This window comes from Dipodomys spectabilis, unplaced genomic scaffold (assembly GCF_019054845.1).
Source record: "Dipodomys spectabilis isolate Male_0828 unplaced genomic scaffold, ASM1905484v1 ptg000002l, whole genome shotgun sequence".
Taxonomy (NCBI): domain Eukaryota; kingdom Metazoa; phylum Chordata; class Mammalia; order Rodentia; family Heteromyidae; genus Dipodomys; species Dipodomys spectabilis.
This window is the reverse complement of record NW_024870679.1, coordinates 45683501-45701521: the sequence shown is the minus strand read 5'-3', so window position 1 is coordinate 45701521 and position 18021 is coordinate 45683501. Positions and strand designations below refer to the sequence as shown.

Below are 18021 nucleotides of genomic sequence, written 5' to 3'. Positions count from 1 at the left end.
ATTGAAGGCTTTTGTTGTTGTTGGACATGGGGTGTGAACTCAGAACCTGGGTGCTATCCCTGAGCTCTTTCACTCAAGGCTAGTGCTCTACCACTTTGAGCCACAGCTCTTCTCCAATCCTCTATTGAAAAACAGCTTTCATTGAGGCTCCTTATGCCATCTTCATACATGGGCTTGAATTCAGGGCCTGGGCACTGTCCCTGAGCTGCTTTTGCTCAAGGCTAACGCTCTACCACTTGAGCTACAGCGCCACTTCCGGCTTTTTTCTTTTTGCTTATATGGTGCTGAGGAATCGAACCTAGGGCCTCAGGCTTGCAAGGCAAGCACTCTACCACTGAGCCACCAATATTTGGCTTTTTGAGTCTAGCTTATCTAGCTCAACATGATATTCTCCAGTCCCATCCATTTTTCAATAGCAACTAAGATTGAATGTGTTAAGTAACTGACCTAACTTCTCCACCCCTACCACTCTGCTGCCACTTCCCCCACAAGGAAGGAGGGGCAGCTGCCAGCTTCCAGGGACTGCACCTGAACCTCCCTGACTCATCCACATACCACAGCTGGGGGTGGGGGGAGGGATAGGAATACCAAAAATATTCTAACCTTGGAGAAGTGCTTAGGCTTAAAACAAAAGTCTAGCCAGGAGGTCACCAGTAGGCTTTGCACAGCCTTCTGATTTTCTTGAGTTGTCCTTCCAGCCTCATCTGTCCCAACTAGGGATGGAAAAACGGGCTCATGTGGGAGACCTGTGTCCTCACAATGACAGGCACCTGGCTCTAATCCTTTTAGCTGTGGAGTCTGAAATCCCCTTGGAGAAATACAGACTGGATAAGAACTGCTTCTTGAGTAGTGGAGGCTCTGGGTCAAAGGATGAGGATGGAGAGAAGGGGGCCCTATTGTTCAAACTGCACTTCACCCTGAGCATGGCCCTATTCATGTATCAAACACCACCATCACAAGGCACCCAGACAGGTGGTTTGCTGACCGCTTTCCCCTGAATCACAGCACCCTGGCAGCTGTCACCAAGAGACAGGTGAGGGCTAATGGAGAATTAGTGCCAGGAGGAAAAAGATCAGATGCCCCTTGGCTGTAGGAGTCAGAAGTGGTAGCTGTGCTCAGCTTCCTAGGTAAGACAAGAAGATGAGAATAATGTCCACTCCCATCACCACTATGAAAAAAAGACTTCCATGAAAAAGCAGACACATTGGGATAAAGTCTGGGATTGAAGAATCCGAATCAGAACTGCCTCCTGCCCTTGGCTCAGATCAAACTTAAGGACGAGTTGGAGTCTGAATCCTGAAGTAGCTTTTAACAAAGTAAACCAGACTTTTTTTTTTTTTTTGTCGGTTGTGGGGCTTGAACTCTGGGCCTGGGCACTGTCCCTCAGCTCTTCAGCTCAAGGCCAGCGCTCTACCACTTGAGCTACAGCGCCACTTCAGTTTTTCTGGTGGTTTATTGGAGATAGGAGTCTCATGGGCTCTCCCACCCCGGCTGGCTTTGAACCGCGATCCTCAGATCTCAGCCTCCTGAGTAGCTAGGATTACAGGCATGAGCCACCAGCACCCGGTTAAGCCAGACTTCTGACTGAGGGTTTCCCCTTGAGCCTCGGATGTTTTTGTTGACAGGCCAACAGCATCCACTCTCAGGGGGGCTATTACTAGGATGCAACTCCCCTAGGCCTGCCTCAGGCTGTCCCTGTAACAGTAGGGCCTCTAGGAAGCAAAAACTGAGCTCTTGGGATCCTGTGTTTCCTACTGGTTGGCCTCCCTGCTTGACAGCCTCAGTTTACCCATCTGTGGTGTGATGACAGGAGTTTTCTCTTTGCAGCCTTGCTTGGGCTGCCCTAGGCTGGTTCTTCATTCTTTAGATCCTGCAGTACTCAGTCAGATGTCTGTGGTGGGGCTGCTTTGCTCAAAGGTAGCTGTTCTCAGCTCAGAGACCCTGGTCTTCCCTGCATGTTTTTTGGGGGGGGGGGGTCAGTCATGGGCTTGAACTCTGGGCCTGGGCACTATCCCTAAGCTCTTCAGCTCAAGGCACGTGCTCTACTGTTTGACCCACAGTGCCACTTCTGGTTTTCTGGTGGTTAACTAGAGATAAGAGTCTCATGGATGGGGGCTGGGAAGGTGGCTCAGTGGTAGAGCACTTGCCTTGCATGCCTGAGACCCTGGGTCTCAGCACCACATAAGCAAAACGAAAAAAGCCAGAAGTGGTGCTGTGGCTCAAGTAGTAGAGCGCTAGCCTTGAGCTGAAGAGCTGAGGGACAGTGCCCAGGCCCAGAGTTCAGGCCCCACAACCGGACTCAAAAAAAAAAAAAAAGAGTCTCATGGATGGGCTGGGAAGGTGGCTCAGTGGTAGAGTGCTTGCCTCACATGCATGAGGCCCTGGGTTCAATTCCTCAGTACCACATAAGCAGAAAAAAGCTGGAAATGGCGCTGTGGCCCAAGTGGTAGAGGGCTATCCTTGAGCTGAAGAGCTGAGGGACAGTGCCCAGGCCCAGAGTTCAAGCCCCATGACCAACTCCCCCCTCCCCCCCCGAAAAAAAGAGTCTCACAGACTTTCTTGCCCGGGCTGGCTTTGAGCCGTGATCCTCAGATCTCACCTCCTGAGTAGGTAGGGTTACAGGCATGGTAGCTCAAGTGGTAGAGCAAGCACAAGAGTTTGAGTTCAGATTCCAGTACTGCCAATAAAAAGAAGAAAAAAAGTCAGCTGACCCCTACTCCTGTCTAGGTAAGCAACATGTAAAGGAGGGAAAAACCTTAACCAATACTCTCCTGCCACCTATGAGGATGGGAGTCACACAGTGCTCCAACCCATCACAGACAAGCTAGGACTATCATTGCTCCATAGAGATGCACCACCAGGAGGCAAGGATCTCCCACCAGATGGCAGAGTGTGGGGCTCAGGGGATACCACTACATGGTGTAGGGCTGGAGCAGGATGGAGCCCAGACAAAATGTCATTCTGAGGTGAAGGGGAGAGGAGGGCCTTGCTGGCATCCAGGCACGGTCAGACACAGAGACTGAGGAGCGAGAGGGAGAACAGTGTATTTGGGATGCTGAGAGAAGCTGAGATAAGGCCCAAGGTGGCTGTACCTCTTCCTCCTGGGTAGCTGTGATGCATGAAATAGAACCAGTTGTATCTCCTCCCTGCTGACCACTGTCTAACAACCCAAGTCCCAGCCTTGGTCCAGCCTCTTTGCCTGGTGCTCAGTGAGTCCACCTCAGTCTCTAGTGAGACATCCCTACCCTTGGTGCTCATCCCTAGTGCCCCAACTCCTTCTGTCTCTCTGTCTCATTCTCTTAACTGGGTCTTGAACTTAGGGCATGGACACTAACTTTTTTCACTTAAGGCTGGTGCTCTACCATTTGAGTCACATCTCCATTCTGATTTTATGGTGGTTAATTGGAAATGAGAATCTCCCAGACCCTGGGTGCTGGTTGCTTACACCTATAATTCTACTCAGGAGACTGAGATTTGAGGATCTTGGTTTGAAGCCAGCCCAGGCAGGAAAGTCTGTGAGACTCGTCTCTCTAATAAACCACTTAGAAAAAGCCAGGAGTGGCACTGTGGCTCAAGTGGTAGACTGCTAGCCTTGAACAAAAAAGCTTGGGGACAGCACCCAGGCCCAGAATTCAAGCCTCCTGAGACTGGCAAAAAACAAAGAAACCAAAACTTCAATCCTCAGATCTCAGCCTTCTGTGCAACTGGGATTACAGCTATAAACCACTGGTATATGGTTAGGTCTCAACTCTGAGATACCCCTCTACCCCAACTGCTATAACCTCTGACTTCACAAGCTCATAGTCCTTCTGCCCACTACTCACCCAGCTCTACCTTAGCCTTGAATAGGCCCCCAAATCACAGCCCGATTTTCACCAGCCTCTCAACCTCTTGTCTGCCTGACACCTACCTCTGAAGTTTTCCTCCCCAATAAGTTCTCTAAAGCTGGGCTACCTGCTCTCTAACAGATCCTCTCACTTCCCCCAGACCAACTTGTCTAGTTTTTCCAGCTCCAAGGAGACATAGAGCAGCCTGTGTCTGTCCAGGGGAGATTACAGGTTGTGAGTTGTTCACAACACAACTTTTCAGAGGAGTTGCCCCCACCCCAAAGGTGTGACAGTACTTCCCCAGGCTGCCTGTTCTACTCCCAAGCTGGCAATCCATCAAAGGACAAGCCACTCCCCACTCCATCCCTGGTAACCACCATCTTGTTACAGATGCCTGCTCTGAGAAGTGGAGGAGAAATCATTGTCAACATGTGGTGGCTGGCCAGGACCAGTGACACAGGCACAGTGTCCCTGTGTCACAGTGTTGAGGTTCCTGTCTTAGTGTCCTGCTTTCTCTTCCAGGAGAAAAACTGCACCACTTTCTCCTGCCAAGGAAGCAGTTGTTTCAAAAGGGCAGGAAGCTGTGAGCATGTGCTCTGAGGGCTCAGAGTTCTGTGAAGTAAGCTTGAGGCACACCAAGGTTTGGGCTACTGTCCTCTCTCAGAGCTGCAGTCCTGGAGTCTCATTGGAGTTCGATCTTGGGCAAGCTAGCCTGCCTGGACTCTAACTAGTTTGACTTTCTCAGCTCTACATAATGTCAAAGCCCAGGGCCACAGCTAGAATTTTTCACATCTCCATGCTATGCCTACTTGTTCCTGATCTTACTGGTCTCTGGGGACTGGCTGACCTCATGGGAAAGGAGCTAGGAGACCAGTGAGGAGCAGCTCAGCCCAAGTTTCATTTCATACTGTCTGCCTCTGTGAGGAGAAGAGAGGGATAATGGGAGGATGAATGGTCCCATCTGCAGCTCTGACTACATTGTCAGTTGCAGACAGGTCCTCATGGCGGGAAGCCCCAGGGGTCATGAGGCTGAGGTTCAGCCCAGCTACTCATAGTGCTGTCAAACTTTGGTCTCAGATACCTAACTCCTTCAGGATGGGAACCTCAGTTTTAGGGCCCACTAGTATCCTCCTGTCATGGGTCCAGGCTGCTTACACACCACTGCTCCTCTGTTCTTTGCTCCTGATCTTATTGGCTTAACAGAATCAGGGTATAACATCTAGGAAGACCCTGTAGGCTTTGCAGGCCCCCAAACCACCTGTTCAGATCCCTGTAGCTGTATCCTTAGTGAACAGGATTCATTCATTACTCCATAGCCTAGGCCTGAACAGGGGCCCATCTAGATGGCAGTACCTTCTTTACAATCCCAAGAGAGGCTTGGATTTTTCTGGGAAAATCTCCAAAAGACAGAAAGCTTCCTACCCAACTCCTATATAGTGGAGACTCCAGAATCCTTCAAAGACAGTCTTTTCTTTTTGTTTTTTTGTTAGCTGCAGAGCTTGAACTGAGGGCCTGGAAAAACTAGGTGCAGCCAGGTACTTTTCATAGATGAAAAAACTGGCTGGGCACTGGTGTTTCATGTCTATAATCCTAGCTACTTAATGTTAGGTTTTTAAAAAGAGGTAGTCGAGTAAGAACAGCACCACGCACGTGGAATTCAGGTAAGGGGTAAGTTTATTCATCATTCTGGCTGGCACCAAGCCATCTTGGTCCTCCACGTGGTGGGGAAAAGGCCTGGGAAAGAGAGCTGGGAGAGAGAGAGAGCTGGGAAAGAAGGAGAAAAGAGCTAGAAAAGAGAGAATCTGGGAAAGGTGGGAAAGAAAGAGCTAGGAAAGAGAAGGGAGCGGGAAAGAGAAGAGAAGGAATGAGCTGGGAAAGAGAGGTGGGAAAGAGAGCTAGGAAAGAGGGCGTCTGGGCCTGGGCTAGGCCTTATCTAGGGTATGGGTGGAGAAAGGTGTGGCCACATCAAATTCAGATGTGACCTCAGTGGATGCCGATGTGACCTCTTCCAGGTGTCCCAGTTGCCTAGGTAACGCAGGTACTGGATGGAGACTTTGCTGCGAGGGGGGTGGAGTCTGCTAGCCAGCCAGGAGCGGACCTTACACTTAGGAGGCAGAAATCTGAGGATCACAGTTCAAAGCCAGCCTGGGCAGGAAAGTCTATGAAACTCTTATTTCTAATTAACCAGCAAAAGAACTCAGGGATAGTGCCCAGGCTCTCAGTTCAAGCCTTTGACATTAAGAGGAAGATTAGAGCCATGAACTAATGGCTCATGCCTATAATCTCCTAGCTACTCAGAAGGCTGATATCTAGAGAATAGGGGTTCAAAGACAGCCTAGGTAGAATAGTCTGTAAGGCTTCATCTCCAAAATAACCAGCCCCCTCCCCCCCAAAAGGGACTGGATGTGTGTGGCTTAAGTGGTAGAATGCCAGCCTTGCAAACAAACAGAGGCCCTGAGTTCAAATTCCAGTATCAGAAAGAGAGCAAGCAAAGCAAGCAAAGAAAGGAAGGAAGGAAAGAAAGAAAGAAAGAAAAGGAGACCTCAGGGTCGGTTCCCTGACATCTACCTCCTTAATCTCAAAGAGTCGGAATCAATCCCTTTCCCTTGCATCCCCCATTTGACTTTGAAACTAAATTCTAATAAGCTTGTGCTCCATTAGTGTAGTAAATGTTTCCAGGAAAATAACTAAGATTGAACATCTGCTTCTGGAAAGGGCTGAACTAGTCTTTAGGGGAAGAGGAGGGGACTAGTTAGAAATGAAACTGGTGGGGTGACATTGTCCAAAGAGAAATGTACTCATTACTTGAGTTATGTAACGATAACCCTTCTGTATATCACCTTTATAATAACAAAAAGAAAAAGAAAAAAAAAGTTACTCCTTCCCCACCACTGGCCCAGCTGCTCTTTCACTGTGGATCATTAGAGATCACTAGAGAGCAGGTGTTGTCATTAAGATAATTCATTAATTGAACAAATATGTCCTGAGATCCAGTTATTCAAAATGGATGAGTCCTCAAGAAACTCATTTTAGCAAATGGCCCACAGGCCAAGAGAGACCTTTCAGGAATCTCTTATCTAACCTGCCCATCTGGAACAACTTCCTAAACTTAGAAGAGGATAATGAAGCCTGAAAAGACAAATCTCTCTACCAAGGGCACGTGGATAGGGTAGTTATTTAAGGGAGAAAGAGTCTCAGCAGAGGTCAGAACTATCCCCTCTAGGGAGTGAGTGGAATTAAGGAGAGGAGATTTTTTTCCCCCTTTGAGGGGGAAAGGAATCTTGGTTCGATGATCTGGAGGACTGAGGATACGGCATGGACTAGAGAGGTTTCCCAACACTGGAAGCCCAGCTATCCCAGGACCTACGGAGTTAACAGGGATGTGGAGACGCCCCCAGTACTGACTCGGGCATGCTGGGACTTGCAGGCCGTCCGGCGGTCCTGTGGCACCAGGGGCTGCTGGGAAATGTAGTTCCTGGCTCGGCCTCAGCCCGTGTACCAAGGACCTAGCGTTGACAGCTGGGGAGGTAGGTGGCAATGGCGGGGGAGGCGGGGGCGCTATAAGGGGATGCGGAGTGAGAGGAAGTGGACAAGCTGACGGCTGGGACCCCTGCCCAGCGGCTGTCAGACAGCCCACCCCTAGTCCGAGGCTGATGCAACGGGCCTGCTGGGTGGGGTGAGGGCAAAGAACAACAGGGCGAGCTGCTTTTCCCGCCTCCAGATAAAAAGGAGCCAACAGGATTGGGCTTCTTTCTTGGGTGGGATTCTCCCTTCCTAGAGTAAGGGGAGATGTCTCTCTCTCTGACTATATTCATATATGTCATCACCTTCTCCCAGAGAGGACCAATCCTGGAGGCCGAGACCTATCCTAGAAGCATGGGAACCCGGTCTCCTATTTGCAACAAGAAGTCTGGTCCCCACTCAGGAACAGCTGGATGCCCTCCCAGACAGAGGGTGGGTGGTACAATGAATCAGACATGGTCAGAGGAAAAGGGATGGGGACCCTGGAAACTCAAAGGCACATTGTAGGGAGAAGACCTGTGGGGAAGGACCAGGCCTTTTCTTCTTCCTCTACAAAGTCCCCCTCCCCCTTCCTCTTCAAAAGCCCTCCCCCTCCTTCTGTCACCTCATGGAATTGACCCAAATTAATTTCCATCAACTCTCCTCCATGCATGTCTGCTCAACAGGATCCAGCATGGACCAGTCTGTGGCTATCCAGGAGACGCTGGCAGAGGGGGAATACTGCATCATCATATCCTTTCTAAACTTGAGCTCCCCGCAGGCTGGGCCTGCCCTGGCTTTGAGAAGTCGAATGGACAATGTCAGTCACTGTCCCTTACCCCTCTTTTAGCCATCAGAAGAGAAGGAGCCTACTATTTATTTCTAAAGTACTTACTTGGTCCTAGACACTCTGCCAGGTGCTTTAAATATGCAACTTCCAACCTGGAGATAATGGAAACTATTAATTCCAATTTCACAATGACCAAGGCTCACAGGTGAAATGACTTATCCAAGCTCACACCTTGGGGAGGGGGGCAGGGCAGGAAAAGGCAGGGATTAGTGGAGTGAACTGGATTTGGAACAGCCTGGCCTGGACTTTGATTTTCCCTTGACTGAGCAGCAGGCAGTACAAGGTACGCTGTGTGAGGGAGACAGCAGGCAGAGCCGCCTGCTGGGGTTGGTGCGCTACCGCCTGGAGCATGGTGGCCAGGAATACGCGTGAGTGATAGGGTCTGGGCACCCGGTTTTCTGGGCCATAACAGACTTCACTGTACCCTCCAGTTGGACTTCAGCCATCCCTCCAGGGCTGGGTCTAAGTCTCCTAGAGAGAGATAATGATAGTGATTGTTCCTTGAACACCATATTTAAAGCCTTTTTGCATGCATTAACTCATATAATCATCAAGACATGGAGGAGACTTCTGGAAAAGACATAGTTATCACAGTGTCCACATCTTGAGCTTCTGGCCAGAATGTCTGGATTCACATCTAGGCATTGTAATCCTAGGCAAGTTGTTTTATCCCTTTTCTCAGATGAAAGATTAGAGTATTGGGGATGAGGGTATAATTCAGTGGTAGAGCGCAGGTAGGTATAAGACCATGGGTTCAGTCCCTAGCACACCCTCCCCTAGAGCAAAAAGATTAAAGTAAGTCAGTACATGTAAAGGTTTTAAACACAGTATGAAGTACAAAGAAGGTGCTCATTAAGTGTCACCTGGGAATATCTGCCTATTACACAGGAGAAGAGAATAATACTTGGCAGAGGTCTCATAGCTAATAAGTGAATCTTAGTGTCTCAGAGCTGGGGGAGGGGAGCCCTAGACATTTCCTAATCCACTCTCCTGATTTTATAGGTAGGGGAACTGACATTCAGGTAAAGAAAGGAGGTAGCTAAGCATGCACAGTTCCTGTAACATACAATCCAGGCCAAATCAGCTGTGTTTTGCTAACAAGGGAAGTGCTCTTCCAAATGAGACAAGTACAACTTTTGTGGCTTCATTCATAAATTTTTTTTTTTTTTGGGTCCGGTCGTGGGGCTTGAACTCTGGGCCTGGGTGCTGTCCCTCAGCTCTTCAGCTCAAGGCTAGCGCCACTTCTGGCTTTTTTTTTTTTGCTGATGTGGTGCTGAAGAATCGAACCCAGGGCTTCATGCATGCAAAGCAAGCAGTCTACCAGTGAGCCACCTTCCCAGCCCTTCATTCATAAATTGTACCCTTCAAGGTCATTGTGGTCAGAGGTTGAGAAGTGGGTCCAGCCAGGCTACTACCAGGACAGAAGGACTGAGAGAGCATGAGCGCTCGGGGCTCCATGGTATGGGCAGTGGGTTCTGTTCTCATTTCTGCTTTCTGCCCTTAGTCTCTTCCTGTACACACACCGGAGGATGGCCATTACAGGGGATGATGTCTCTTTGGATCAGATTATACCAGTCTCTCGGGATTTTACACTGGAAGAAGGTGCCACAGGAAGTTGGGTGGTATGAATCCCTCTCCTCTGGGAGCTCTCCCCCTCTAGGTTTCTCTGTTCTTGTGTGTATGTGTGTGTGGGGTCAGGGGACAGGGGTCCTCAGTTGCTAAAGACTTCTCATTTTCCTTTCCCACAGTATCCCCAGATGGTGAACTCTACATCCTTGGTGAGTGGTCCTGTCAGTCTGGGTCCCAGTGGAGAATAAGGGGAGGACTATTTTCAAACAGAGAGGAATGGTATGAAATAAGAACAACTCCACTATTAAAAAAAATTTTTTTTTTTGTCTGTTGTGGAGCTTGAATTCAGTCCTGGATGCTGTCCCTGATCGATTTCACTCAAGGCTAGTGCTCTATTACTTTGAGTCACAGTGCCACTTCTGTTTTTCTGGTGGTTAATTGAAGATGAATCACATAGTCTTTCCTGTCTGGGCTCACTTTGAACCACAATCCTCAGATCTCAGCCTTCTAAGTAGCTAGGATTGCAGGAGTGAGCCATTAGTACATCACTTCTGGCTCCCACTATTCTTATTGTGGTAATAAGACTATACAGATATAGCCCTGTCCACCCACCTCTTGCGGCTCATCTCTATCATTGTTCCACAGGCTTGCTGCACTGGAATCCTCTGGAAGGCTTCAGTCATCTGAGACATCACATAATCTAATGGCAGAGGTTCCTCCTTCCTACACCTAGACACTTTTTCCATGGATAGTTGTACCTTCCAGATTTCATTTCACACATTTTCTTTCTTTCTTTATTTCCTTCCTTTCTTTCTTTCTTTCTTTTCTCTCTCTTTCTTTCTGTCTTTCTTTTTTTTGTTGCTTATCCAAGGCTTGAAATCAAGGCCTGGGCGCTTTCCCTGAGCTTTTGTGCTCAAGATTGGCATTCTACCACTTGAGACACAGCTTCGCTTTTGGTTTTGTTAGTAGCTGATTGGAGCTAAGAGTCACATGAACTTTCCTGCTCCAGTTGGAAAACTGTGATCTCCAGGTCTCAGCCTCCTGAGTAGCTAGGATTAGAGGCATGAGCTATATAGTGTGAGGCACATGCCTTCCAGCTCCCAGGAAGTCTTTGACAAAGCTCTGAAATTGCTTTTCTCTCACTGATTTGTGTCTTTTCTCATCCTAACCAGCCCTCTGTAACTCATAGGAATTTAATTATTTGTTTTCACTTAAATAATGTCTGATTTCTTTGCTAGGCAATAATAATAGAGGTGAATGTTTAATCAGTGATTATCTTCTGCCAAGTTATCTGCTAAAAGTTTTATACACAAAATTTGGCAAGATTGAGAGGTTGGTGTTCAAGTGGTAGACTATCTGTCTAAAAAGTTCAAAAACAGAAGCTATGTTGGGGCCTTTAATTAAAAAAAGATTTAGCAAGACCTATAAATCTCTGTGATATGAGATTATCACTGTTTTCATCTCAGATTTGGCAAGATCTATAAATAAATCTCTGTGATATGAGATTATTGCTGTTTTCATCTCCATTTTATGATAAAGGAACTGAGGTGCAGGGAAATTAAAAAAATTAGTACTTAGTGGAACCAGGATTCAAACTCAGAATCCAGAGTCTGAAGCCTATACTTTTTAATTTTTTTTTGGGGGGGGGGGTCGGTCGTGGGGCCTGAACTCTGGGCCTGGGCGTTGTCCTTCAGCTCTTCAGCTGTAGAGTAGCGCTCTACCACTTGAGCCTCAGCCCCACTTCCGGCTTTTACTGCTTATGTGGTGCTGAGGAATCGAACCTAGGACCTCATGCATGCAAGGCAAGCACTCTACCACTGAGCCACCTTCCCAGCCCCTACTTTTAAATTTTTTTTTGGTGGTAATGAAGAGTGTATTTAGGGCCTCACATTTGTTAGGCAGGCAATCTCAAGATAGGGTGTTGCTTTATGTCCAACCAGCCTGGACTGTGGTCCTCTTACTGTGCTACCCTGTGTCATTTGGGATGGCAGGTACATGCCACTAGGCCCAGCCATTGTGTCTCCCATATAGTTGGGATAACATTTGTGCATTGTCATGCCCAGGGTGCCAGAACCCTCTCTCCCTCCCCGGCCCTCTCTTTCTTTTTTGCCAGTCCTGGGACTTGAACTCAGGCACTGTCCCTGAGCTTCTTTTGTTCAAGGATAGCACTCTATCACTTGAGCCACAGTGCCACTTCCAGGTTTTTCTGTTTACTGGTACTGAGGAATTAAACTCCCGGCTTCATGCATGCTAGGCAAGCACTCTACCACTAAACCACATTCCCAGCCTATCATTTAACTCTTATCACTCTGCTACATGGCTTCTGTCCATTCTTTTTATTTTTTTTTCTTTTTTCAAGTGCTCACCTTGGGCTGAGCATATGATACGTATAAGGAGCTTCCTAGTCTAGTTCTCTGAAGATAGACTCACATCTGTTTTCTTGACTGTGCCTTAGCAAAGAGCTTGGGACTTCCAGGAAGACCAACTCATGGACTGTTCTCCTAGTCCCACCTCTATGTGCTGTTCATCCTGCATGGGGTGAGGGTGGTGACGGAAGGACTACAGCTCCAGAGAACTTGTCTCTGCTGGAACCATGCAATGCAGTAGTGAGGCGTATTGACTTTTCAGAGTCTTGAGCTCCCTCTGAAAAGTGGGAGCTCATTTGGAACTGAGGGGCCAAAGGGTTCCTTTATCCTTTATTGTCCTATCAGCAGTAGTAGTCAAAGGACCGTCTGGAGCCAGGGCTAAATTCTCTATTCTAGGGACTCCATACTTAAAATTAATCTAAGAGCCAGGCACATACTTATAAGCCTAGCTACTCAGGAGGCTGAGACTGGAGGGTCATGGTTTGAAGCTAAACCTAGCAGGAAAGTCTGTGAGACTCTTATCTTCAATTAACCACCAGAAAATCAGAAGTGGCACTGGGACTCAAAGTGGTAGAGTGCTAGCCTTGAGTAAAAGGAGCTCAGGGACAGCGTCCAGGCCCAGAGTTCAAGCCCTAGGACAGGCAAAAATTTAAAAAAAAAAATTAACTCTTCACTCCTGGTGGCCAAGGGCTCATTTCCTGCTCCTTCTGTAGGTTCAGATGTGACTGTTCAGCTGGACACAGCAAAGCTCAGCCTTGTATTCCAACTGCCCTTTGGTTCACACACTAGGATGTTCCTCCAGGAAGTCACCAGGGCCTGTCCAAGTAAGTAAGACCTAAGGCTCACAGGGTGGGTATCTACTGGCTGGGGCACAGACCTGCTCACTCTAGTCCACTTTCTAACTTTTGAACTCATACATTACAATTTCTGTGGCCCTCCCAAGTTTCCTGGCATGGAATGGTGACACTCCCAGACTGTATGCAAGCCATGGTATTTGTGTTTCTGCATTAAGGTTTTTGGATCTAAGCATGAACTATATAGCATTGGACCCAAGCATTAACTACTGTAGAGCACTTTAGTTCTTCTGGCTCTAAGCAGGGCTGCAGAGTATGGGTTGTGACTTTGTGGCAGAATTTCTTTTTTTTTTTTTTTTTAACTGTATTTTTTTGTCTTTTCTTTTTTTTTTTTGGTACTGGGGATCGAACCCAGGACGTTGCACTTGCTAGGCAAGCGCTTTGCCACTGAGCTACATCCCAGCCCTTGTGGCAGAATTTCTTACAAGTTAGCACGGCCAGCAGATTCTAGAGGCCCATCTTCTCTCTGCCACTCATAGCTGGAATCAAGAGAAGCCTGTCATGTGGGTTCTCTTGCTCTTGAACCCTGCTCTATCCCTCACTACAGCTGAGAAAATGGTCTAGCTTTGGCTTTGCAGCAAAAGGTTAGAGGCTTCTAGACAGCATTTGTTTTGATTGGAGGTAAAGGAGAGTTTGTGAGGAGGAGAGAACCAATTACAGAACATGCAAATTTAAGCCACCAGGTGCTGGGGCTCAGGTGTTCACTCAGTGGCATTAGTTGTTTCAGGCCAATATCTAGTCTCTGTGTTGGGGGAGGGGGTGTAAGGGGAAAGCTTGGCCTTGTGTGATTGTATATTGGTCTCAAGCCTGAGGCTTGAGGGCTCAGGTGTGCCAGGAAGAACTGGCAAACTGGCTTCTGGGTGGAGGAAAGAAAGTAGAAACAAGAACATAAAGCTTTGAGTGGGTGGCTAAGGAGTTTAAAATTTATTCTATAAGCAGGGGAACATTTATTTATTTTTAATTTTTTTGTCAGTTGTGGTACTTGAACTCTGGGTCTGGGCCCTGTCCCTCAGCTCTTCAGCTCAAGGCGAGCACTCTACCACTTGAGCTACAGCCCCACTTCCAGTTTTCTAGTGGTTTATTGGAGATAGGAGTCTCATGGTCTTTTCTGCCCTGGCTGGCTTTGAACCGAGATCCTCAGATCTCAGCCTCCTGAGTAGCTAGGATTACAGGCCTGAGCCACCAGTGCCTGGCGAACATTTATTTCTAAATTTTAAAATAATTACTTGGGCTGGGAAGGTGGCTCAATGGTAGAGTGCTTGCCTTGCATACATGAGGCCCTGCGTTCAATTCCTCAGCACCAAATAAGCAGAAAAAGCTGGAAGTGGCTCTGTGGCTTAAGTGGTAGAGCACTAATCTTGACCTGAGGAGCTGAAGGACAGTGCCCAGGCTCAGAGTTCAGGCCCCATGACCAGCAAAAAATAAAAAAAAATAAAATAATTACTATCATTTAATGATTATTAGTAATGGTTTTAGGAGGGATAGTAACAGTAATACCAGTTGAGCATCCTGAATCTGGAAATCCAAACTCTGAAATGCTCTAAAACCCCAAAACTTTTTAAGTGCCAATATGATGCCAACAAGTAGAAAATACCACACCATCAAAGTTTGTTTTATGCACATTTTTTTTTTCCAGTCCTGGGGCTTGAACTTAGGGCCTGGGCACTACGGCTCAAGGCTAGCACTCTACCACTTGAACCACACTGCCACTTCCAGCTTTTTCTGTTTATGTGGTACTGAGGAATAAAACCCAGGGCTTCATGTATGCTGATCAAGCACTCTACCACTAAGCCACATTCCCAGGTGCGCCCGCCCCCCCTCCCCCCCGGTTTTGGTACCAGTCTTGGGGCTTGAACTCAGGGCCTGGGCACTGTCCCTTAGCTTTTTTACTTAAGGCTGGCACTCTACTACTTGAGCCACCGCTCTACTTGTGGGTTTCTGCTGGCTAATTGGAGATAAGAGCCTCATAAACTTTCCTACTTAGGCTGGCTTTGAAATGTAGTTCTCAGCATTCAGACTCCTGAGTAGGTAGGATTATAGGCATGAGCCATAGGCATCTGGAGCCATCAGCTCTAAAACCTACTGAAGCACTTTTGGTTATAAGTGTTTTGGAAAGGATAGCCAACCTGTAAGAGCAAGGAGACAGCCTCTTTGACTTGAAATCCATTTCTGACAGTCCCTAGCTGTGTGACTTTGGCAAACCACTTCACTTTTCTGGACCTTCATTCTGGTAATCTTCTACATGTCATGAATATCCCTCATGGAGTTGTGAGAATTAAAAGAAAGAACACACGTGAATCAGGTGCTGGTGGCTCATGCCTGTAATCTTAGCTACTTGGGAGGCTGAGATCTGAGGATGATGGTAGCTTGAAGCCAGCCCTGGTAGTCCATGAGACTTATCTCCTCCAATAAACCACCAGAAAACCAGAGGTGGTATTGTGGCTCAAAGTGGCAGAGCACTAGCCTTGAGCAGGAAAAGCTCAGGGACAGCACCTAGGCCCTGAGTTCAACCCTCACAGCCAACAAATAAGAAAGAAAGAACACATGTGAAAGTTCCCATCCAGATAGCAACAACTCAGAAAATATTTTCTCCTTCTTGGACTTATGTGTTAGACACCATTCTAAAACCTTTTTTTTTTTTTAAACAAATGATCACATTTAATACTTACCACAGCCTTCACGGTTAGTATTATCAAGGTCTCCATTTTACAGATAAGGAAACTGAAGCTCCAAGACAGTAGGTGCTTTTCCTGAGTGCACAGCCGGTACACTGTGGAGAGCCAGGATGAACAAGCTTAGCTGAGTCTTACTCCAGAGTCTGAGTTTTCAACTGTTTTGCTCTTGTTCTTCCTTATTTGGTCTCTCTCTGTCTCAGTCTCTGTGTGTGAACAGCTCTAGGAGGCCTTGATGAAAGAGATGGTGTTAAAGCTTAGAAGAACAAGAGAATCCCTTCCTCCTCTGTTCCCCCTCTCCCTCCCCCCCCCCCAGGCTATGAGGGAAAAGGGCATGCAATGAGAGGGAGGAGTGCAGGCTGGACTGATCTTGGAAAAGCTGTGGAGAGAGCTGGGCAGGAGAGACCAGCAGAGGGCAGCTCTTGAAGAGCCTGAAATAAATAACAAGGAACTTGGACTCTGCCCTTGTGGAGAGCTCTTAAGGAAAACTGGGGAGTGGTTAGGCAAGATTGGGAAATTAGAAAAGCTCCCCTGATAAAAACCATAGAAAGGAGGAGCCTGGAATGAGGAGATCAACAGGAATGTATTACAGTGCTACAGGCATTTGGAATGAGGCTGAGAGTAGGGAATTGGCCATGGGATAGGACTGGGAGATTGGGAAGGAAAGATGGGCTGGAGAAGTACTAAGGAGGCTCTACTGAGGACAGTGAAATTGCCTTGGGAGCTGTGAATTTGGTTTGGTGTTGACAACTTTAAAACTGATTAGAACAGTGACTAGCCACTTAACAAATGTTTGTTAAATGGATGGACAGAGCTGTATGAATAGAGGAGAGAAGTCAAGGATGATTTAACAATCCAAGGTTTTTTTTTGTGTGTGCAGGTCCTGGGGCTTGATCTCAAAGTGTGCGTGCTATCCCCAAGGGTTGTATACTACCACTTTAGCCACAACCCCATTTCCAACTTTTCTCTTTTGTTGCTTAATTGCAGATAATAATGTCATGAACTTTTCTGCACAAGATGACTTTGACCCGTGATCCTCAGATGTCAGCATCCTGTGTAGCTAGGCTTACAGTCATGAGCCACTGACACCCCACTTTTTTAGGGTGGATCTGATAAGACTGAATTATAGGTAATAGTATATAAATGTTGAAAGTAATTTAAAGTCATGGATAAGTTCTTTTTCTTCTTTAGCATCTGTCTTGTAGGTCTCTTAGCTGCTCTGGGGTTCACATCCCATTTCCAGTAACTAGCAGGAAGTCTATACTATTTCTGTCTCTCCTGTTTTACTCTTTCTCTCTCTCTTGTTGGTAGTGTGGCTTGAACTCTGGCCCTACCCTCTGTTCCTCAGCTTTTCAGCTCAAGGTGAGCACTCTACCACTTGGGCCACAGTGCCACTTCTGGTTTTCTGGTGGTTAACTGAAGATAAGATTTTCAAGGACTTTCCTGCCAGGGCTGGCTTTGAACCGTGAGCCTCAGATCTCAGCCTCCTGAGTAGCTAGGATTACAGGTGTAAGCTACTGGTGCCCGGCCGGCCCCCCTTCTCTTTTATTCTGCCTTTATTAGGGCTTAAACTCAGGGCCTGGGCATTGATGCTTAGCTTTTTCATTCAAGGCTGTTGCTTTACCACTTCAAACACAGCTCTACTTACAGCTTTTTGGTAGTAAATTTGAGGTAAGAATCTCATGGACTTAAAGTCTGGACTGGCTTCAAACCACGATCCTCAAATCTCAATCTCCCGAGTAGCTAGGATTACAGGCATGAGCCACCTGCACCGGACCCACATCTTGGCTTTCTGATTTGCACAATGGAAATATAAACATGTCTTACATAACAATCCAAGGTGGATTTTGTTTTGTTTTGTTTTTGGATTAGATGAGACTGGATATAGGTCAGTATATAGAAATGTTAAAAAGTGCTGTCCTGTCACAGCCAGGACAGAAGCCCAGGTCTTTCCATTTCTGATGTCCTTGCAAGTCCAATTCTGTTGGATCAACTTTATGTAGCTCCACAAGCAAATATGCAGGATAGGAGAAGGGTTTCTATCAAGTGTTTTAAAGTCAGACTGACCCGGTTATGAGTTGGAAGCAAGTGAGGCTCAAGAGCTTCTAGGAAGGAGAGGTAGTTAAGATGGATCCAGAGGACCAGCACTGATAGTCTATTTTGCGTGCATTTGACTCAGAGCGTATGTCCCTGGGGTGGCTTGCAAACTGCAGACGGAGGTTACACGTTAATGCGCCAACCTACTCTAACATGCTAACTTCTGATTCATGCACCCCTGATTCTGACTCTGGACTTTACCTCTCTGAACGCAGTCACCTCGCATATAAAATTGGAAGCGTTTCCTAGCTCACAAAGCTATCTATATCTATATATATACATAGA

At 47.2% G+C, this 18021-nt stretch overlaps 1 protein-coding gene across 1 annotated transcript in view; it reads left to right on the top strand.

The window, feature by feature from the left end:
* Positions 1-7329: 7329 nt before the first annotated feature.
* Positions 7330-18021, top strand: part of Inpp5b (inositol polyphosphate-5-phosphatase B) — a 70121-nt gene continuing 59429 nt past the window's right edge. Inside the window, exons 1-6 of the mRNA XM_042674897.1 lie at positions 7330-7354; positions 8015-8079; positions 8452-8546; positions 9683-9780; positions 9927-9956; positions 12827-12937. Coding sequence (XP_042530831.1) covers positions 8023-8079; positions 8452-8546; positions 9683-9780; positions 9927-9956; positions 12827-12937 — 391 coding nt within the window. The 5' untranslated portion in view covers positions 7330-7354; positions 8015-8022. The remainder of the gene's footprint in view (positions 7355-8014; positions 8080-8451; positions 8547-9682; positions 9781-9926; positions 9957-12826; positions 12938-18021) is intronic.